A 23,984-nucleotide genomic window follows, 5' to 3' on the forward strand; every position below is an offset into this window, starting at 1 on the left:
CATACAAGATTAAAACACATATACAATCACACATTCATACAGTCCTAGGAAATATAGATAGATGGATAGGGGAACATATAAGGGTAGACACACAGGGTGATATTACCTATCGTAGTCTTCGAGGAAGGCTCCAATGGGCGACAAGCGAGGGAATGGGAAAGGGACCCGAAACTGATCAGGAATCGGGGATGGATCTATGCAGCGGAAGGTGGTTTACTGATAGCAGCACACCTGTGGGTAGCTAGTCCACAGGTTATAAGGACTCTCTTGAGCCCTCAGGGGATGGGAGGTATCAGGGAGGAGAAAGGGGAGTCTCTGCAATGACCATGAAGGCTGGACATTTGCAGAGCCAATGGCGAGTTCCTTGGTTGCACCTAATTGGGTACCTGCTCTTGACCAATGAACTTCGCCTGGGTCCTGTGTACCTGAGAGAACTTCCAGATTGCGACAGGCCCTGGGGCGGCTCCAAGGTGTCAGTTGGGAACAAGAACGGAAAAGGCTAAATACTTAAATTAGATGGACTTATCTGGGAAGGTGACAATAGGGAATCAAATATTGACCTAGGTATCCCCGGTTTAGACAAAAGACTTGATTCCAGCAGGAGATGTTCTTCCTCTTTTCCCATCATCTTCTGGGCAGGAGCCTTTGTCTAGGGTTTTGTCAGACAACAGGAACATCAGTTGAGCTGTTAATCCATTCATAGGGCAGACGGGTTGCTTGCGGGCTAAAGGTGACATAGGGTGTGTACGTGAGCCTTCCACTATGAGGGAATGAAGTCCAGCCTGGCAGGAAGATGGCTACGAGTGGTGTTAGCGTTACACGGTGGATTCCATGTTCAGCGCTTCATAACTGGTCACCTGGATAGCTCCGTGGCGGCGCAGCTTCTTCCGCTCCATGGCTGGCCCATGCGGTGACGGGGAAACGTCCATGTGTGTTAGCAAGCACTCTGTACCGGGTTAGAATGCCTGCATAACTTGTGGCTGCTTGTACACATAAGTCCCTTTAGGTTCCTGGATAGTTTTGCCCACACTCTCTGGCCAGACGTGTGCGAGCTCGCTTCTCCAGGCGCCCTGGCAACCATACTGGTGACTACAATGTTCAGAAAAGGGGGCTTTTCCTCACATTATGATTAATGACCCTTACTGACATCAAGAAAGGCCTTTTGGAACTTACTGAAAGAATTTTTAATGTACTAATGTGAGATCAGTTATAGTATTTGTTAGCGTTCTTAACAATTTTGTTGGAAATAATGAATTTGATACTTGTGTTAAACAGAATATAGTTCCCCAGACCTTCAAAGGTTGAACATGTAGATGATGGAACAGTGGCTGCTGTCTTATTTTTCAGTTTCCAGATGTTCAGTAGATGCAACTGTATCCATGATTGGTGACCCCTAGTCATGTGTCAATACCTATGTACATAACAGTTGTATACACCTAGGGCTGTATTAAGACCTTATGCTGATTGCATGGGAATGTGGAGAAGGGCATAATCCCAGCCAGCCCTTTCAACATCAATCCTCCCTACTTAAAAGGTTTCTGTTTCTGGGAAATATAAAACCACTGTTCCGTAACCTCTATTGTTTATTATTCTCTGCTGTAATTTCATTAGTCTTTGCATTTGTGAACAACTTGTGAATATTATTGAGAAAGGGCTGAATTTTAATGTGACACTTATCTTCCAGAAAAATGCTGTAAGAAGGTTTAGTAACAAATAGATAAGGTCTTGTATTGTTTAATACTTCAAAGATGTGGTAAAATGGCATGTTGTAGTTTACTCCAGTGAAAGGGCTACACAACATACACAGCTTCTTAAGCAAAACCTGAGTCTGTGTAGAAAATTCGTGTGTATGTACATAGCCATATATGATGATCACATGGGGGGTATTTTTATATTCGTGTGTGTGTATGTCTGCACCTGGAAGTCATGGCAACTTCTGGTGACTGTCCCCTACTGGGGGCCTGGGGGATATTCAGAAAGGTGGCTGAATTAAGCCTGCCCCTATCTTCCCGACTTGTATTTTAAGGAAGTCTCCCATCCGAGTACTAACCAGAGTCAACTCTTTAGCTTCCAAGATCTGGCTTGCCTGGGCTATCCAGGTCAGGGCATGATGACCACATTTTTGAAGTGCTATGTACTCATTTGATGAGAAGCCCCAATTTGCTAGAATATTCACACTGGCGCAGAGTGGTAAAGCTGCAGTACTGCAGTCCTAAGCTCTGCTCACAACCTTTCGATCCCAGCGGAGGTTGGGTTCAGGTAGCTGGCTCCAGGTCGACTCAGCCTTCCATCCTTCCGAGGTTGGTAAAATGAGTACCCAGCTTGCTGGGGGTAAAGTGTAAATGACTGGGGAAGGCAATGGCAAACCACCCCGTAAAAAAAGTCTGCCGTGAAAACATTGTGAAAGCAGTGTCACCTCAGAGTCAGAAACGACTGGTGCTTGCACAGGGGACTACCTTTACCTTTTTTTTCACACTGTTTATATCTGTGTGAGTTTGGTCAGATTTGGCAGTGTACATGGAGTATGCTTCTTCTGTGACAGTGATATCTGTGTGTAAAGTTATCATTATTTGTAAACATTTGAGAACAGATTCCCTGCTTTCCCAAATTAGATTCGGTTGTAGGCACTCTGTGTGATCAAGGAATTCAGGGTGTTTCAACCATATGTCTTGGAACTATTATATTTTTGGGGCTGACAAGTTACAGCTGACTTTTGGCAGCCCTATAGGGTTTGTCAAGGCAAGAGATGTTCAGAGGTGGTTTGCCATTGCCTGCCACTGCATAACAACCCTGTTATTAATTTTTTAATGGTTTCCCATCCAGGTACTAACCAGGGCTGACCCTGCTTAGCTTCCAAGATGTGACAGATCAGGGTAGCCTAGGCAACTTTGTTACATCATAAATAGGTTACAGTGTGCTTCTGTATGGAACTGAGAATTCAGTGTTAAAGATATATGCCTACTGTTGTTTACATAATCATTTAGTCTGCTATGTAATAGAGGATTGAAACGAGCCTTGGATACTATCAGTTTATTGACTTTCCCAGCTTATACAAATCAGGTATTATTACAACAAGAGAGTCAATAGATCATAGCTATGGTTCTGTTGCATAAGGTATATAACATGTACCACATGATATCTTAATCTAAAGGTTACCTATATGCTTATTGCTCTCAGAACCACTTGAGGTCATGAGTGAAATTAGATCACATAGGTTTTACCCTGCAACCATTTCCTTTGCACTCAAATGTGCCAGGGGGCAGCATACCGTCAGGACTGCCTCTCCCCCATATGAGCCCTACAGGTTCTTAAGATCAGCAACCCAACACCTTCTAGTGGTTCCTGGCCCCAGAGACATCCAACTTACCTCAACAAGGGCCAGGGCTTTTTCAGCCCTGGCCCTTGCCTGGTGGAATGAGCTTCCCTTGGAGATCCAGGCCCTGTGGGACCTGCTCCAGTTCTACAGGGCCTGTAAAATGGAGCTCTTCCACCAGACCTTCAGTTGAGGCAGCAGACATCATCTGCTATTTGGCCTCCCCCCTCCTTCATTCTAGCTGTCTCAGGATCTGATGGGCCTCTGGACCAATAGGTCACTACTGTTGAGGCAGAGTTTTTAAAGGCTAAACCTTTAAGTTTCAGTCTGTATTTTAGTTGTCTTCTATTGCAATTTTTAACTGGTTCTTAACCGTCTTAATTGTCTGTTTTTCTGATGGTACCTGCCCTGACCCTGATCTGTGGGAAAGGCGGGATATAAGTCAAATAAAATAAAATAAATACATGTGGATAGAGTAATTCTTGAGGACTCCACAATAAATCAGGCATTTAAGCAAAAGTGATTTGGCTATTTCAGAAAGTAATATAAAATAGCATTTTAATTAATGATGTGCATAAATGGTACAGAAATTTCAATCCTATTCATGTTTAGTAGGAATCAGTTTTACTGAATCTTACAGATAAATAAGCACACATAGGATTGCTTTCTTATATTACAAGGAACATACCAGACTCTCTCAAAAGCATCTTGAGTCTGCCTTACAAAGCAAAGGCAAGCCAGTCGGTAAATTTGGCAGAAACTATCAGTTTATCTACTATAGTCAAGGGGACTGTGACCCTGACTAACATGGCTTTCCCTGATCAAAGAACAAATCTTTGCAAATATTATCACATCAGAATCTCTCTAAAAGGTTAGTTAACTTGCAATTAGAAGTTCCTACAAGGATTAAAAATTGAAAGGAAGACTGGCTTCACCAGAGTTGCTGTCTGTATTAATAATGCTTTGTCAAATTTCCCTTTATGAAAGGAAAGATTTTCAAAAGGTGACAACAATCTCAGTTCATTTCAAAATAGCTTTATATGGAAGTCATTTGCTTTCTGCACAATTAGAACATACCGCTTGTGTGTTTATGTTGTAGTCATAGCAGTACTAGAATTTGAAGCTTATTTACATACATACATTGATTTAAAGAGGCAAATGAGTTCACTGTGTACTGGGAACAGAGTTCCAAAAATGCAGAAACCTATATGACTGTTCCTTGTATCACCAGACTTGTGTAATCGATATGTATTTGATTAAGGTGGAGGTGTAAACATCTTACCAGATAAACTATTTTTCCAAGCAGATCTTTTTGAAATTTCTTAAATTACGTAAATTTAACTCAAAAGACTTGTTTGCCATATTAATTGCTGTAGCAGAGTCCTTTCGCCTGGGTTGTATTTAATTAGACTTTTAAATATTTAGTTGAACAATACATGGGACACTTGTGCTTCAGATCAGTAATTTGTAAATGTAATTTGTAAGCAATCTTTTCTTCTTGATTTTAAGGGGAAATCTGCTTTGTGGTCACACTTGTTACATTATCAAGAAAACAGGCAAAGAAAACCGACATCAGGAAGCTTCAGTACTTCAGGTAGAGTTAGTTTGCATAAAAATAATGAATAATGCTGCTGTTTTGAGGGGAAAATCATGAAAGAGCATGATGGCACCAATACAGACCATTAAAGATACATAGAACATTTGTGGTGTTTAAAAATATCCACAATTTGAATGCATTCTGATCTATGCAGCTCTTACACAGAAGGATTTTACTTACAAGTAGGGGACCTGCAAGGATTTGCAAGGGGCATTTAATTTTTCTTTACTTACTCTTTCCCTTCCTGAAAGCCTCTACAGCCTCTCCTGCTTCCTTCTTTCCTTCACACCCACTCACCCCCAGCCAACCTACCTTTCTCTGCCCCATCTTCAGCTTTCCCTCTTTTCATGTTCCTGGAAAAACTTCTCACGGTGCTGGTCGCTTGGCTAGGCCCAGCTGTAAGATGCTGGCCACTAGGCTGGTTCAGTTGCATCATGAGGAATCCACAGATTGGAAGGATACCTCATTTTCCCTTGTATCCTTTGCTGAACATTATGTCCTGTTATCTGCCTTCTGGCAGCCCCTGTATTCTTATCTTTCCCTGCTTCCTTTTCTCCTTCCCACCCACCACCAATCAGTCTTTTATCTGCCCCCCATCTTTAACTATATTATTTATTTCATTTCTACCCCTCTTTTCTCCACAATGGGGACCCAAAATAGCATACATCAGTCTCTTCTCCATTTTATCCTAGGCTTGACAGTCCCCAGACTCCAGTAGGGGATTCCCCAGTTTTGTAAGCTCCTCCCCACCGCCAGCCAGCTGGCTGATGGGGGAAAGGAAAGCTCCACCCCAACAGCCACCATGTGCCTTTAAACCTCGGTAGGCTTACAGGATGCTTGCAAGTGTTCGTGTTTTGGAATGTGTGTATGCCTTTAAATTTCAGCAGCATGAAAGCAGGGAGTGGAACAAGAAGAAAGAGCCACCAGTATGTGAAGCTGTGAGAAAGGCAGAGAGCAGAGTCCATCTGTTTTGCATTCACTTCAGAAGTTATTTCTATAGTGAAATGGATAAACACCTAGCTAGAACCTGATTATGGGATGGAGGAAAACTCCATCCCTAGCCTGATCTCCTTTCCTGTTCCTTTCTGGAGAAGCTAGTTGAAATACAGCTTGTTACAATCTGCCCCAGTGAGTTCACAAAACTGTGGACTTAGAAACGCTGTTTATTTTGACTGCTTTGTGTGTGTGTCCCTTAAAAAAGCCATGTTTGGAAATGCTTCCAAAGCTTGACAAGGGAACTTATGGGGGTATGACAAATTTTACTTTCATTTAATGGAAGTGCAGCTGCCTGGGTAGGCAAAAAAAGAGGATGAGGAAATGAAGACTGTATTCAGGGGAACTGCACTCTGTATTTTTATTTATTTATTTAGGGAATGGGAAAGTCTCTTGGCTCCACCCCCAAAGTCTCCTGGCTCTACCCCCAAAATCTGCAGATATTTCCTGAGTCAGACTTGGCAACCCTATTTTATCCTCACAGCAAACCTGTGAGGTAGTTTGGGTTGAGAGTGTGTGACTGGCCCCTGATCACCCAATGAGCACCACAGTGGAATGGGAATTTGAACTTAGGTCTTCCAGATCCCAGAGTGAAACTCTAACTACTACAACACACTGCCTTTCATAGGGTGGGTGCTGTTGAACAGTAGCAAGCACCTATGCCCGGATGAGTCATGCAAGTTGGGTGTTGCAAAACAGCCCAATAGTTGCTGGTGGACCTGGCCCCAATGAGTCTTTATTGTTATAGTCCACCCTGAGCCTTCAGAAAAAAGCAGGATAAAAATCAAATAAATACAATAAAAATAAACCTAGCCTACAATAACTTTGTATGACTCATTTAAACCATACCCACATCATTTTCCATCATACACTTGTTTGCAATGACCATCCTATAACAAATTAATCTAGGCACTTCAAACATTACCAAAAAAATTCCCTAAAATGCAATTTCTAAATAAGGGTAAAGGCCCTTTAAAAGTATGTATAATCTCCCCAAAGCTTTTCTGAAGTGGATGGCAGAGACCCATTGTCTTTGATCCTTCAGGTTTGATATTTGATGTGCAGATATTCCTTTGGTTTTGTTTCAGTTTGAAGAGATGTTTAATTGCTTATTGATTTAATGTTTTGCTACAAATTAAAGCATTTACATTGTTTGTCACTAACACAGTATTTGATGTTTTAGGAATACTTCTAGATTCAGAAAGAAGGAAGTCAGATGCCAGCCCAGCAATGTCTCCCTTAAGGGTGTCTCTTATCCAGGACATGAGGTTGGATTTGTTTTTAAAAATGCAACAAAACCCTAAAAACATAACTTTTATCACATTGATATTTTTAAAATAACTGAATGTTAGAATAGTTTCTGTGTGCATTCGGAACCTTCCTTAGTTGAATGCAAGTTCTGCAAAACTGCCTTAAGTGAAAGGGACTGTTTAATAAAAATAAAATTATTTTATTTTATCATGAAAGGTGTTTTGTATCCATCTCAATTAGAAGAGACATGACTAAGCATCTTGAGTGATCAGCGGTACTAGTTTTATTTGGACATTGACTTTTCATTGGCAAGTCAGTTTTACTGGATGCATGAAATGGAGGAAGGTAGTTTATATATATGCATTCAGAAGTGGATGACATTCTGTGGGCAGACACTCAATTAACAGTGAGATTTAAAATGGCTGTTTCCAGTCCATGCATTTTAAGTAGATTCTTGTCTATGCAGCAATAAACTAATGTTAAGGTGCTGACACTAGACTTCATCTTTTTGCTGTAGCACATTAACATTGCTATTTATGAAACAGCCATGTGCGCTATAAATTTCATATATACTGAATAGAAAAAGTCAAGTTGAAAGTTGCTTGGCACATAGCTCTTCCTCTTTATGTAGTTATTAGCAGGGCTTTTTGTGTAGAAAAAGCCCAGCAGGAATTCATTTGCATATTAGGCCACACCCCTGATGTCACCATTGTTTCCCATTCCCACCTTTGTTTCCCATTCCCACCATTGTTTTTCTACAAAAAACTCAGCAGGAATTCATTTGCATATTAGGCCACAACCCCTAATGCCAAGCCAGCCAGAACTGTGTTTCTGTGCATTCCTGCTAAAAAAAAGCCCTGGTTATTAAGTTTCAGTGGGTATCCTTGCTGAACAGGAAGATCTTGGTGCTTCTAACTACAATTTGGTTCCTAAACACTTCAGCAGATTCTTATAGAAAAATAATTTTGTACTGAAACTTACTGAGGGCTTGCTCCAAGATGGAGGAATCTCTGCAACTCCACTGTAATAGTCATAAACTCTTGATCATTTTAGTTCCTGATGTCATTTCTGAGAACTTAAGACCGATGAAACCTAGGTTCATTCCCAATGAAAGTAGTAAGGTAAGCAGACAGTGGCATCATCTCTGACCACAGGAACTGCCCTGATGAAAAGGACAACTGTTGCATCAACATAGATTCATCCAAACTTTTATTTGAGCTTTGTGGCCAAGTAAAATAGAAGTCATATGGTGCGTTTAAGACTAGACTTTCATAAGTCAGATCTAATTTCTTCAGATGCACCACTGTAGTTTAATTAACAGTGTCTGGGAAATGGGATCTGTAGCATTTGGCTGTCTGGGGGTAGCCTCAGCACCCCCATACTTAATAGAGGTGAAGTGGAGTTAGGGAAAGCTGGAGCAGCCTGCCTGCCAGTGGCCTGCATACATTCATCCTCATCCCTATCAGTTGACACAGAGCAGTCTGCCCTCCAGGTTGCTGGCTCATTGAAGATAGGCCTGTCCAAGAGCCAGTGGCACATCCAACCCAGCAGTGTCAGGTGAGGGAAGAGCAGCTGTTACACTGAGTGGCTCTGAGTCTTAATATACCAGCACTGAATGGTTGTGGGGAGGTGGGGCAGCCATTTAAAAGCTGGCAAGGATTGAGGCCAGCCAGGCTCAGTCACACTAAATTGGCCTTAGCTTCTGCCAGTCAACCCAGAAAGGCAGGGCAACCCTCTGGGAGACTGAAAGAGAAGGGGCAGGTACACTTCAGGGAATCTGTTGCATAAGGGCCATGGACTAGAGTTGCCACCCCCCAGGTGGGAGTGAGAGTTCCCCTGATTTTGCAGACTCCTTCCCTCTGCCACCCAGCTGGTCAGCAGGGGAAAGCCCCACTCCCAATAGCCATAACCCAGCATGACGTCCCCAATGCAATGATGTCATGTGAAAATGATGTCATCACACCAGGGATGTCATGTGGTAATGCTCTAGTATTTTAGGTTAAACTCTATGGTAATCACAGAATTTTGCCAAAATACCAGAATGTCACTATGGGATGTTCCTGGCATGATGTCACTTCTGTGTGACATCATCACTACAGGGAGGTTTCGTGCAGCAAAGTTGCCCTACTCCCATTCCTGGAAAGCTCCCTTCCACTACCACCCCTGGCAGAAGGCAGCAACTGGCAGCCCTACCAGGGACTCCTGTCTGGGAAGGCAGGTTAGCCATCTTGCTAGTTAGCCAGCTATTAGGGAGAGCAGTAGAAAGAAAGGAGGAAGACCGAGGGTGCTCTTAATCCTCTCTCTCTCTAGTCTAAAGCCTGTTTAGGCCCCCAAGAGGGACTCTAGCGGGTGTGCTGCCCTGCCCAATCCTGATGGTGCAGCAGATGCTCAAAGCAGTATTATGATTTTCCCCTGTATATTGTAATTAAAATTGTAGAAATTCAGACAAGGAAAAATTTGGATGTGTTACTACCAAGGTGTTAATCCTCAATTTATGTGAAGAATATACATTCTCATAGAGCTCTTAAGTAACTATAAAGTAAAGAATCAGGTTTTTCTTCTGGGGGAATGTGGCAGAATGGAGTTCTGGAACCTCTTTGTGGAAACAAAATTCTCCAAAAAATGTTTAAAAGTTCATGAAGGGCAGCTGTGTGTTTCTCCTTAATGTCCCCTCTTGAGAGTTCCAGCACCTCTTTTCTTTTTTAAAAGCCATGTAAAGAATAAACCATTTCCAAATTATAGTGGTAGTTACGAAGTATTGTCTTGTTGCACTGTGGGATTTAGACCGCATTAGTCCTTCAACCCAATAATAATTTCAGTGGAACAGCCCTATGGATTTCCCCCAGATTTCTCTAGAGCACTGTCCACAAAACTAAATCTGGGAAACATTAATGAATGAAAATTTTCATCTGAGTTCTACTCACCTTACAACTGATTAAGAATTTCAGTTTCCCTGTAAAATAAATTTATATGTGTTTGAGCTAGGATGAATTATATTGTATACTTTTTTAAGTAGGAAGGAAATGACTAAAGATAATCAAAGCCTTGGATAACAGCTGATGTCCTGGCTGTTTTACCTTTCTAGTAATATGGGGGAAAAGATTAATTCTGGGAGTTTATAAGCAACCATTCTCTGAAACTAATTACTGATTTACTGCATGTCTTGTAAGTAGTTTTTTAGACTGGTTTATATTAAGATGTATTGAAACTGTATCCTCACCTTCCTTTTCTTATTTGTATGCATGGTGCTGCAGATATATAACTGGGTTTCAGTTTTGCATCATTTTTGTTGTTCAGTTGCACAGTCGAGTCTGACTCTTTGTGACTCCATGGACCAAGTCATGCCAGGCCCTCCTGTCTTATACCATCTTCTGAAGTCTGCTCAAATTTGTGTTACTAACATCAGTGACACTGTCCAGCCATCTCATCTTTTGCCATCCCCTTCTTCTTTTGCCTTCTGTCTTTCCCAGCACCAGGGTCTTCTCCAGTGAGTGCTCCCTTCTCATTTGGTGGCCAAAGTATTCGAGCTTCAGCTTCAGCATCTGACCTTCCATGGAACAGTCAGGGTTGATTTTCCTTAGGATTGACTGATTTGATCTTCTTGCAGTCCAAGGGACTCTCAAGATTCTTCTCCAACACCACAGTTCAAAAACATCTATATGTCTGCGCTCGGCCTTCCATATGGTCCAACTCTCAGCCATACATTACTACTGGGAATACCATCACTTTGACTATATGGACTTTTGTTGGCAGGGTGATGTCTCTTCTTTTTATTATACTGCCTAGGTTTATACCGCCATAGTTGTCCTCCCAAGGAGCAAATGTCTTTTAATTTCATGGCTACAGTTACCATCTGCAGTGATCTTGGATCCCAGAAATGTGAAGTCTGTCACTACTTCTATGTCTTTCCCTTCTATTTGCCATGGTGTGATGGGGCCGGATACCATGATCCTAGTTTTTTTGATGTTGAGTTTCAAACCTACTTTTGTGCTCTCCTCTTTCACCCTCAACAAGAGGTTCTTTATGTCCTCCTCACTTTCTGCCCTTAGAGTGGTGTCATTTGAATATCTGAGGTTGTTGATGTTTTCCTGGCAATCTTAATTCCAGCTTGTGCTTCATCCAGGCCAGCATTCCACATGATGTACTCTGAATATAAATTAAATAAGCAGGGTGACAATATACATCCTTGTTGAACTCCTTTCCCTATTCTAAACCAATCAGTTGTTCCATATCCCATTCTGACAGTTGCTTCTTGACCCTTATATAGGTTTCTCAGGAGACATGTGAGGTGGTCTAGTATTCCTATCTCTTTAAGGACTTGCCACAGTTGGTTGTGATCCACACAATCAAAGGTTTTAGCGTAGTCAATGAAGCAGAAATAGACGTTTTTCTGATACTCACGTGCTTTCTCCATAATCCAGCGAATGTTGGCAATTTGATCTCTAGTTCCTCTACCTCTCTGAAACCCAGCTTGAACTTCTGGTAGTTTCTGAACGACATACTGCTGAAGCCTAGTTTGTAGGATCTTTAACATGACCTTGCTGGTATGTGAAATGAGTGTAATGGTGCGATAGTTTGAACATTCCTTGGCATTACCCTTCTTTGGGATTGGAATATAAACTGATCTTTTCCAATCCTGTGGCCACTGTTGAGTTTTTCAAATTTGCTGACATAATGTGTGCATCACTTTAACAGCATCGTCTTTTAGGACTTTGAATAGCTCAACTGGGATACCATCATCTCCACTTGCTTTGTTGTTAGTAAGGCTTTTTAAGGCCCATTTGACTTCGCACTCCAGGATGTCTGGCTCAAGGTCAGTGATTTCAGCATCGTGGTTGTCAAGGACATCAAGATCCTTCTTGTATAATTCTTCTGTGTATTCTTGCCACCTCTTCCTAATCTCTTCTGCTACTGTTAGGTCTGTACCATTTTTGTCCTTTATTATGGCCATCTTTGCATGAAACGTTCCCTTGATTTCTCCAATGTTCTTGAAGAGATCTCTTGTCCTTCCCATTCTATTATTTTCCTCTGTTGCTTTGCATTTTTCCTCCAGGAAGGCCTCCTTATCTCTCCTTGCTGTTCTCTGGAAATCTGCACTCAGTTGGGTGAATCTTTCCTTTTCACCCTTGCCTATTGCTTTTCTTCTTTCCTCAGCTATTTGTAAAGCTTCATCAGACAGCCACTTTGCTTTCTTGCATATCTTTTTCTTTGGGATGGTGCTGATTGCTGCCTTCTGTACAATGTCATGAACTTCCGTCCATAGTTCTTCAGGCACTCTATCTATCAACTCTAGTTCCTTAAACCTATTTTTCACCTCCACTATATGTGGAGGGATGTGATCAAGGTCAAACCTGAATGGTGCAATGGCTTCCCCAGTTTTCTTCAATATAAGCCTGAATTTTGCAATGAGAAACTCATAATCTGAGCCGCAGTCAGCTCCAGGTCTTGTTTTCACTGACTGTAAGGAGCGCCTCCATCTTTGACTGCAGGGTATGTAATCAGTCTGATTTCTGTGTTGCCGATCAGGTGATGTCCATGTGTAGAGTTGCCTTTTAGGTTGTTGAAAGAGGGTATTTGCTGTAACCAGCTTGTTCTCTTGACAAAACTCTATTAGCTTTTGCCTGGCTTCATTTTGTTCTCCAAGGCCAAACTTGTCAGTTGTTCCGGTTACCTTTTGACTTCCTACTTTGGCATTCCAGTCCCCTATGATGAGGAGGACGTCTTTTTTTGGTGTTAATTCTAGAAGGTGTTGTAGATCTTCATAGAACTGGTCCACTTCAGCTTCTTCTGCGTCAGTGGTTGGGGCATAGACTTGGATTACTGTGATATTGAATGGTTTGCTTTGGATACGATTCGAGATCATTCTGTCATTTTTGAGATTGTATCCCATTACTGCTTTCCTCATTCTCTTGTTAACTATAAAGGCCACACCATTTCTTTTATGGGACTCTTGCCCACAGTAATAGATGTAGTGATCCTCTGAGTTAAATTCGCCCATTCTCGTCCATTTTAGTTCACTGATTCCCAAGATGTCAATGTTCAGTGTTGCCATCTCTTGTTTGACCACATCCAGCTTACCTTGATTCATAGATCTTACATTCCACGTTCCAATGCAGTATTGTTCTTTGCAGCATTGGACTTTTCTTTCACCATCAGACACTTCCACAGCTGAGTGTCTTTTCGGCTTTGGCCCAGCCGCTTTACTCTTTCTGCAGTTACTTGTACTTGCCCTCCACTCTTCCCCGGTAGCATATTGGGCACCTTCCGACCTGAGGGGCTCATCTTCCAGTGCCAGATCTTTTAGCCTTTTGTTACTGTCCATTAGTTAAAATCACCAAGTCTTCAGGACCACAGTTTTATTAGTTGAAGTGGCCATTTTGTGGAGCAAAAATTTTTTTAACCAGTGCAATGCCTTTTTAAAAATTTATTAGGGAGCAAAAAGTTTTGTAAATTTTTTGTTGCCTAATAACATTTTTAAAAGGGCATTGTACTGCTTCTGATTATTTTCTTATCATACAATGGCTTGTTGATGTATTTTATGAAACAATCCTGATTATTTTATTCAATTGCGGTGTATCCTTATATATTGATTTGAGCAAAAATTTGGAAAAGCTTTTATTAAATGGCAGAAGATTAGTTTGCAGTCTTCCATGTAACGTGTATCCTTTTAAATCTCATGTTCTTCTTTATTAGTAATTGTATAGGAGAAGTAGTAAAGGAATTTACATAACCAATGTGTTAAATTCCTTAATGTTTTATATTCCTGTGAATTTCTAAAATTTCTTAAGATAATAACAGTATGATCTGTTTTTTTCTTTTCTTTTCAGACATATACAGAACATTAGTGAAATCAAAACAGATGTTGGTAAGGCTAGAGCTTGGGTTCGGCTGTCCATGGAAAAGAAATTGCTCTCCAGACACCTGAAACATCTTCTTTCTGATCATGAACTCACAAAGTAAGTTGTAGGTGTTCAATGACATTAATGATTCTAGAGATCTGCTTTCAAGCAAATAGATAAAACAGCACAGGGTTTTAAGTCATTGACTTGGTTTGATAATTTTTAATCAGTCAAACAAACAAACAGGCCTTTAACGGCATAGTAATACAATAAAACAAGAATAAAGAGTCCAAAAGCTAGATGCCTGAAAATATTTTTAAAAGGTTGGCACCAACCAGAACCACTGAAATTAAAAAGGCAGAACAGGCAGGCAGAATAGGTCTCTATATTGTACTATCTAGTCCTTAACTTCCATACACATGACAGAAACTCAGTCACAGATGCAATGATTTCGGGGGACTTGTCAGTAGTCTGATAAATGAGAAAAAAGATAATGTTGAACTTTCTAGGTTGCATGTATTCAGTACATTTTATTGTGCCTATTATCCAGGATGGCATAAAAAGTTCTCCTGTCTTGCATGTTATCTTCACAACAACACTATGCTTTGTTTCTTGGCCCTCCAGGGCAACTAGTTGGTTACTCTGTGAAACTGGATGCTGGACTTAGTAGACTACTGGTCTGGTTCAACAGGGCTCTTCTTATGTAACCCTGAGAAGTGAGCTGAGGGAGAGAGTGCATGACTGGCCCCAGGTCACCCACAAAGCTTCCTGACAAAAGAAATTGGAACCTGGCTTTCCCAGATCCCAATCAGACACTTAAATCATGTTTCACATGGGCTTATTAAGAAGATATAGGTTCAGTCCCAAGGCTCTTCACTGATGTTCTGTGTGTTGGTTGGGTCAATATCAGAGTTTAAACGTTGGCATGTCGGAAATCTATATACAATCCTTGATCATTTCTAAACTGAAGGAGTCTATGGCTTCACCTTCAAAAATATAGGGAATAAAACAGTGTACTCTCATATAACTGCATGAGCATCTTGGAGGAAAGGCGGAATACCAGTGTGATAGATAAAACAAAAATAAATTCCTGCACAGTAATTTCCCAAAGCTTCTAATCTTTTTCATGGTCTCTGTGCTTCACACCATAGGGAGCTATGGTGCTTGCGCCGAATCCAACTGATATTCAAGCTCCAAAATGAGGATTTGGTGCCCCACTCTGAGCATGCTCAGGGACTATACCACGCATGTCCAGAGGAGGGCGCCTGGATCCTGCCAGTTCTCTTCTGACAGCATGCGCAACAGGATGTTTTCTTTTGAGGCTCTGGTCAGTGATAACCTTTCCTTCTTCTTTAGCTCCTTTTAAAAAGTTATTGTTCTCCTTTGTTAGTTAGCAATGAGTATAGTTAGCATCCAAGTTGAAGACTCTGCCCCAGTTTCTTCTAGAAAGGCCCTTGGCCTGTGTGGGGCTGTTTTAAATGGTGTTCCCGCTACAGGATCAAGCTTACTCCCTCAGACAGACGCTCCCTGTGCCTCCTTTGCCTGGGGGAAGCTCACGGGACCAACACCTGCCCTCATTGTCAAAAATTTGGCAAGTAGACTCAAAAGAACAGGGCAGTGAGACTCCAAATGTCTCTACTGGCCTCTGACTTAAAGCCTCAGCCCATGGCGAGCTTGGCAGTCAGTACAGGAGACTCAACGGCGTTGGCGGTAGTCACTTCCTGCTGCACTGCACTATTGAAACTGACCCTGTCAGCATTGATGGCCATCAAAATACCTTCTTCTGCATAGAAAAAGTTGATGTTGACGTCTCACTCCTCCTCAGCTTCCCCAGCTAAGAAAAGGAAGAAGGCGAAACATCATGAAAAGAGTGGCAGTGCATCCTCACACTCAAAGAAGAAACGAGCCCATCACACGAGGCAAGCTCAATCATTCTTGCCACTTCACCTCCCTATCAGACCTGACTTTCTCAGCATCTCTCTCTCGTCTTGACTTCGTGAATGAAGATTTAAGAAAGGTGCAGTAGTCCACGTCTGCTGTAGGCTCGCTGGTGGCTGACAAGACCAATGCGGGACAGGCATGTCCGGCCACAGTGGCTGCAGGGAAAAGTCTGATTTGGGGTTGGTGCTGTAGCAGTACGATTCTTTCTCAATCTCCTTTTGTCCTCAAGACCAGCTATGCATGCGTTCTCAAAGGAAGAGACAGCCTGGTGGATGGTGTGCCTCCATGCTTTGCGATCTGAGGCTAGGTCAGACCACTGGTGATGGTTAATGCAACAGGTACCAAGGGATTTTTTTTTTTTTTTACAATACCAACATTTACTTACTACCTAACAAACATACCTAACAAACCCTACCAAACAACACATAACAAACGACACCTAACAACACTTAGTGGAGCGATTGAGTCAATAAAAGTTATCAATTTCAATATTTCCCTGTCATTTCAAATCCTAGCATTTTAGCCCATTCATACATCGGGCTCCATGTCTCCTTACATTCTTCCATGTTTCCCCCTTTCAATCTACAAGTTAATGTATCCATTTCGGCTGCTTCCATTAATTTAGACAAAAATTCATTCTTATTTGGAGTTTGCGGCTTCTTCCAATATTTCGCATACAATATCCTAGCTATTGTTATAATATGCAGTAACAATCTTTTGGTTTTTTTAGGTAGTGAAGTTTGACAAATGTTCAATAAGTATAGTTCAGGTACATGAGGAATTCTTATTTTTAACATCTTTTGGGTCCAAATAGATATTTGTAACCAAGGGATTTCCTCAAGGAGTCCTTGTACCTCTTCTTTGGTGCCCCTCTATTTCGATGGCCGGTGGAAAGTTCGCCATACAGGGCAATCTTGGGAAGGCGGTGGTTTTTCATACTGGAGATATGCCCTGCCCAGCGCAGCTGCATCTTCAACAGCAATGCCTCGATGCTTGTAACCTCCGCCCGCTTGAGGACTTCAGTGTTGGTCACAAAGTCACTCCAGTAGATGTTGAGGATGATGCGAAGGCAGCGCTGATGAAAGCGCTCAAGGAGTCGCAGATGATGACGGTATAAAACCCACGATTCGGAGCCGTAGATGAGGGTTGTCATCACAACCGCTTTGTAAACATTGATCTTTGTGCCTTTTTTCAGATGCTTGTTGCTTCACACCCTTTTATGCAGTCGGCCAAATGCACGGTTTGCCTTTGCCAGTCTATTGTCAATCTCCTTGTCGATCTTGGCGTCTGATGAGATGATGCACCCCAGGTAGCTGAACTGCTGGACTGTCTTCAAAACTGATTCACCCAAAGTGATGCAAGGAGGGTGATAATCTTCCTGGGGTGCAGGCTGGTGGAGAACTTCTGTCTTCTTCAGACTAACTTCTAGGCCGAATAGCTTGGCAGCCTCTGCAAAGCAGGACGTCATATGCTGCAGAGCTGATACCGAGTGGGAGACAAGTGCAGCATCATCAGCAAACAGTAGCTCTCGGATAAGTTTTTCCATTGTCTTGGAGTGGGCCTTTAGTCGCCTCAGGTTGAACAGGCTGCCATCGGTGCGATAGCGGATGTAGACACCATCGCCGTCCTCTAAATCTACTGCGGCTCTTTGAAGCATCATGCTAAAGAAGGTCGTAAAGAAAGTTGGCGCAAGAACACAGCCTTGCTTTACACCTGTGCCTATTGGGAAGGGCTCCAAGAGATCGTTGCAGTGTCTAACTTGGCCTCGCTGGTCTTCATGTAGCTGGATGACCATACTGAGGAACCATGAAGCCAATGCCAGAAAGGCGGCTCTCAGCCTTTGACTTACCCGACCAGTAGAGGGTATAGCCAGCACCGTGTTCCTGAAGACTACCTTCCTCAGGGAAACGGACCTCACTGAGAGCTGCTATGTCGATATTTAACCTGAGAAGTTCATGGGCAACTAGAGCAGAGCGTCATTCAGGGCGACCACTGTCTACTGTGTCAAGCATGGTTCTGATGTTCCAACACACAAGCTTTAGTCTTTGCACACTTTGTGAGGCAGGTGCATGCCTTTTCTTTGTTGTTATTTTTCAACCGCAAGTAAGGATGCCCGTTGACCGCGGCTAGCCAACTGGGGGGGAGGAGACGAGCTTTATTTAGGCCACCTTTTCTAGGCCCCTCTCCATACGGAGCAAGCAGTGCTGTCCCTAAATAAGGCTGCTTGGTCGTTCAGGGTGTTGCCGAAAAATGCTTTCGTCTCCGGGTCAGCATCAGGCGACCAATACCCTGAACCGCCTACATGCAGGATCAGGACTGCAGCTTCCAGTGGCATCTTCCACCTGCCGTTTCGCCCCTTGCGCATCGCTGCAGGACTTGGTATGTTGTGGGTTGTGAATGTAGATACCCTTCAGGCCTGCGCAGAGGAATTTTTAGGTGAGGCGCAGTGTGCGGAGTACTGGCTCCACCCTTTCATCATGGGGTCATCTGCCATGGCCCAGTTAGCCAGGACGCCGGCAGCGAGTCCTCCAGGTGGTAGATGTTACATTAACGAGCTCTGTCTGCCCGGGCTTGATGTTAGAGTTTTCCTTCTCTTGGCTGGCGAGGTTGGTGAGCCCAGCCTGCCCATCCGGTTATACCGCTGGACATTCGGTCGCACCATAACATGGCAAACTCTGTGAAAACGGGGGGGACCAGCGAGAAGGTGTTGCCATGGGTGCAGTAATGTAGGAGAGGCCATTGCAGTGACCATCTGCCAGGCATAGCCAGACAGTGATCACGCAGCGTTCACTACACCGGGAAAGGAGAGGTGATGTATTGTGCGTACACTTTCCCAAGGGGGGCAGGACACCCAGAGGGAGCCCACCCCCCACCCACCCCTTCTCAGCATCAGTACCATCGAAAACCCTACAGTCTCCAATACGTTGGGTGGACTCACCGATTAGAGGGCAACCAACAGACATCTATGTTGATATGGACAACATTGATCTTATACAATATACTCCTGACAATTCTGACTCTGTGTCAGCTAGTGGAGCCAGAACACCCAGGCACAACATGTTAGTCAAACCGGCCCCTCTGCACTCATGGGACCAGTCCTCGACTCCAAGGCCAGATCTGTACTGACCACAGTACCCACCACCCTCTGCCCCAGATTACCAATGACTGTCTCCTCTCAGGCCTCTTTTGTGGGATCAGAGACAATAGCAATATGCTTTTGATTCCTATCCCACCTCACTTTTTTTGGTTCCCTCAAAGACTGGATTGGGACCAATGTTCTATTCTCTTCTCCCACCACCCTCGGGACCCTCCTATTCATCCCAAGAAGTGCAAGAACCTGGACAAACCATCAGCTATGGCTCTGAAGCTACCACCTCCACAACCATCTCCTCCCATCTTGGGTCACTCGGAAGTGGAAGATGACCCTAGTTCTTCTTATTCCAAGCTGGGCTTGGAACTGACTGCACCAAATGATCCAGTGCCTCCCACTCTGACTGGTGAGGATCTTCCTATCTTCCCATCTGAAGATCTCAAGTTCTATGGTGACCTCATAAAATGCATGGCAGCAACCTCGGGCTTGTCTGTCATCCAGACCAGACCAGAAGTATCTGACCAGGGGTTTTATGTAAAGCCAGTTACCTCAGCAGAAGTTTTGTGTACAAATTTACAACTATTCAATACAAAACACCTGTATACCTACCAATACCCTTCCCTGCCAGTTTGTTTTAATAAACCAACTTTTGTTTAACCCATCTCTATGCCTAATGAGCCATTTTCTGAAAGGTAAATTTTGAATACAGAAACAGTGATATGGGGATCGATTTTAGAGGAATGTTCGTTAAATTGGTCACGCCTGTCACATAATCTACAGCAGTGACTGATTTCAAATCTCAGTGTTTCCCTTAAAGTTACTTAACTTTCTCTCAAGGTTTCACAAATGTCACTGGTTTAACTTTTTATGACTGGACTATATTTCTGGTTAACTATATTTCCTTTCACAGTTTCACACAAACTTGAGTGCGCTAAGCTTTGTCCCTATGATAAGACTAAGGTCTCTATACTAGACCTTGTCCTCTTTGCATGATCATTACTATCTGCCGGATCAGACAAGTAATCTGGGCTTTGTGGCACCTATTGAGAACCTCAAAATTCCTTTTCCAAAGCCTGATCTGCCAGCCTTTCAGTGTTTTCCCTCTTTGGACACTAAACTTCATAAAGGGACTGTTCCCCTCCCTCAAGATGTGATGTTTTGACTGACAAATACAGAGACTGTTCTTCACTTCTGAGAGCAGTCTCTTACCAGAGTCTCTAAGATGTAAAACCCCACTTCATGGGCTCTGCATTAGACTCTGTTTTGTGACTTTTTGGTCACACTTTCGAGAGCATCTCCAAAAGACCCATGCAGCTGTGGTTCCTCTCACATTTCTACCCCCTACATAGCACACTTCACAAAGTACTTGTCACTTGTCACATTTCTGCCCCCTAAAGCATTCTCAGAACAGGACTTTTTCTCTTCCAACAAAAGTCCTCAACTTACTAGACTGGTGGACAGTAGATCAGAACCTGCTAGAGTAGGGATGTCAAACATGCAGCCTGAGGGCCACATTAGGTCCCTGGAGGGCTCTTATCAGGCTCGTGAGCAAATCACTGTCATCTGCTTCGTTCTCTGTCTCTTGCTTCCTTCTCCATTACAGCTTGCTTTGCCAGGCTTGCTCATTCATACAAGAGCAAAGCCTCTATTTTCTCCATTGTCTGATGAGCACATGAAGCAATTTATGTACAAAAGCTCACAATGCCCAGATATTTCAGGTTTTCCCCTGGGTTTTAGGCTTAAAGCATTGACCATGAGATTTCTGTAATGAATGCCAATAAATCAAAAGTAGGTTTGCAACTTACACACACTCACCTGAATAACATAACAGCATACTTAGGATTGATACAGTGCAGACATTGTCTCCAGATTTTGATGCAATAATTCAGAGCAAGAAGTGTCAGTTATCAGAGATTGTTAAATAAGCAAAATATTGGAAGAGTGTTAATCTTTTAAGCATACTTCGAGGGTTTTTTTTAAAAAAAACCTTTAATTGTGTTTGTCTGTGTCCTTTATAAAATTTCTATCTTTGCAACCTGGAATTCCTTTTTATGACATACATGGCCCAGCCTGACAAGGTCTCATTTATGTCAGATCTGGCCCTCAGAACAAATGAGTTTGACACCCGTGTGCTAGAGGGAGCACCCTTCCAACAGCTAGTTCCATCAGAAGTTTTGACTATGGATGTCTCACTCTGGGGCTGGGGTGCTCACCTACAGGGTGTCTCTGTAGGAGCGTTCTGGGATGCTCCTTCTCCCAAGCACCACATCAGCTTCCTGAAATTGATGGCCATTTACTTTGCTCTTCAATCCTTTCTCCCAAGACTAAGGGGGAAGGTAGTATTGGGACTCACATACAATCCCACTGCCCTCAGCTACATCAATCAACAGGGGGGAGCAATATCCAGGACACTTTGTTCACTCTCAATCAAGATATGGAACTGGCGCAACCAGAATAGCATCATTCTTTTGGCCACTCATCTCCCAGGAGATCAAAACTCCCAGGCAGACTTCCTAGGTCAATGCGGGGCAGTGTTGCACAAATGGGAAATCAACAGCCGTTATCTGGACCCTATCTTCCTTTGTTGTGGCTGTCCAACCATAGATGTCTCTGCAACTAGAGAAAACAAGAAATGCCAGTTTTTCTGCTCCCAAATGGCAGAGACCCGTTGTCTCTAGGAGACAGTCTCCTATTTCCCTGTTCCAACACATTCCTCTACATGTTTCCATCGATCCCCCTCCTAACCAGAATCAACCACAAGATCATGTGGAACAAGCCACATTGTATAGTGATGGCCACACCAACTGTGGTTTTCTCTATTATTCCAGCTTAGCAATCAAGTGTTTTACCTGTTTCCACCTGTGGAGGACCTCTTGTTCAATCATAGCAGCTCTGTCTTCCACCATGACATCCCACACTTCAAACTAACTGCCTGGAGGATCCTCTAACTCCTTTATCGACCAGGATATGGGACACCATGGACAATAGCAGGAAGTTGTCCACAAGGAAGTCTTATGCACACAAATGGGGAAAGTTCTGGGCCTTTCTAGTGAATTCTCAAATACCACCTGACAGGGCACCTTTCCCCTTGGTGTTTGACCTCCTCCTCTCTTTGCTAGACTCTGGAATGGGACACTCCTCCTTGAGAGTGTATCTGTTGGCAGTCTCCACTCAACATTATCCCATGGACAATTCCACAGTTTTTTCACATCCTGATAGCAAAAGATTTCTCAAATCCACCTCTACCCCCCTTCTAAAGGACCATTCCCAACTTGGAATTTCTCCTTAGTCCTCAGTATGCTCACACAGAAGCTTTTTGCACTATTAGCTAAACCGGACTTACGGTTTCTGTTTTGGAAGACAGCTTTCCTCGTAGCCATTACCTCGGAACAAAAAGCCAGTGAACTGTTGGCACTACACCACAACCCATCGTATCTTATGTTCTACTCTGAGGGAATGATACTAATGCCTGACAAACTTCCTACCAAAAATAGTCTCTGAATTCTACACCCAATCAGAGATTGCCCTTCCGGTGTTGTTTTCCAACCTCTCTACTTGTGAGGAATGCCAGTGGAACTCTCTGGATGTATGATGGGTGCTTTTATTCTACCTGGACAGAACACATCCTTATCAGAAAACTCCTCACCTGTTTATTACCTATGCAGACCACAAATAAGGCAACAAACTGTAAGCCTAGAGACTTTCTAAGTGGCTTGTAGACACAGGGCTGGCTCTGCCACTAGGCAAACTAGTCAATTGCCTAGGACTCTGGCCTTCTGGGGGTGCCAGATTGGGCACCCCCTCATGGGACTTGGTGATGCTATCAGTGCAGAGGGGGGTGTCAGAAGTTAGCCTTGCCTAGGGTGCCAGCCTTGTATAGATACTATCAAACTATGTTACCTGCAAGCCAAATGCCATCTCCCAGGACCTGTGAAAGCCCATTCCACATGTGCTGTGGCTACCTCAGTGGCCTTTCTAAAAGGAGTCTCTCTACATGAAATTTGCCAGGCAGCTACTTGGGCTGTACCTAACATGCTTGTGAAACACTATGTGCTCAATGTCTGGATGTGACACAGAGTGATAGTTGGCAGTTTGGTTCTACAATCTGTCTGCAAATGACTAGGACAGCACCCTCCTCCAGGTAATCACGCTTTCTATTCTCCCTATGGTGTGAAGCACATAGACCAAGGAGATAAACAGGTTGCTTACCTGTAACTGATGATCTTTGAGTGGTCATCATCTGTGCATTCACACCACCTGCCAAACCTTCCCCTCTGCTGTCAGCCTAGTTGCCTCTCTTCTGGATTGTTCAGCAGTCAGAAGGAACTGGCAGGATCCAGGTACCCTCCTCTGGACATGTGTGGTAGAATCCCCAAGCATGCTCAAAGAGAGGATGCCAAATCCTTGCTTTGGAGCTTGAATATCACCGTTGGAGTTGACGCAAGCGTCATAGCTCCCTATGGTGTGAATGCACAGATAACCACTAAAAGATCATCAGTTACAGGTAAGCAACCTGCTTTTCTTGTGTTATTGCTTCTGCTTCTAGTTGTGTGCTGAATTTGAAATAAGGACTACCATGTTGTACACAGTTTGCAAGACTCATTCCCTGGAAAGAAAAATACTTCTCTTCATCCCATATGGTCTGGAGCATGAGAAGTAGTCTTGGCTCATCCTCAGTCTTTTAGTAGTGTGTAGTACTCCTGTCACTCCCCTCCCCCCAAGCTGCTTTCAGTGTATTTTGTGCCCTGGCCCCCTCATAACATTACTCAGCCTCCTTCTGACTTTCACAGTATTCTCATAGACACAAATACAGCTAGGAAAACTGAAGTGTAATGCGTAATGTTAACATTTTTAAAACTTATTACTAACTAGGAGTAAGGACTGTTGTGAAGAAAAATACAACAGACTCTATAAGGAGGCTGTGGATGAGTGCCCCACCCACCCTTGCTGTCTTCCCAC

At 43.2% G+C, this 23,984-nt stretch overlaps 1 protein-coding gene across 4 annotated transcripts in view; it reads left to right on the forward strand.

Moving 5' to 3' along the window:
* The window catches only part of DENND5A (DENN domain containing 5A), a 135,019-nt gene that overhangs the window by 89,759 nt on the left and 21,276 nt on the right, over positions 1-23,984 (forward strand). For all 4 annotated transcript variants that reach the window (XM_060263147.1, XM_060263148.1, XM_060263149.1 and 1 more), the window contains 3 exons: positions 4,823-4,907; positions 7,087-7,171; positions 13,982-14,110. In XM_060263147.1, the coding sequence (XP_060119130.1) occupies positions 4,823-4,907; positions 7,087-7,171; positions 13,982-14,110 (299 nt within the window). The remainder of the gene's footprint in view (positions 1-4,822; positions 4,908-7,086; positions 7,172-13,981; positions 14,111-23,984) is intronic.

This window comes from Heteronotia binoei, chromosome 21 (assembly GCF_032191835.1).
Source record: "Heteronotia binoei isolate CCM8104 ecotype False Entrance Well chromosome 21, APGP_CSIRO_Hbin_v1, whole genome shotgun sequence".
Lineage (NCBI taxonomy): Eukaryota > Metazoa > Chordata > Lepidosauria > Squamata > Gekkonidae > Heteronotia > Heteronotia binoei.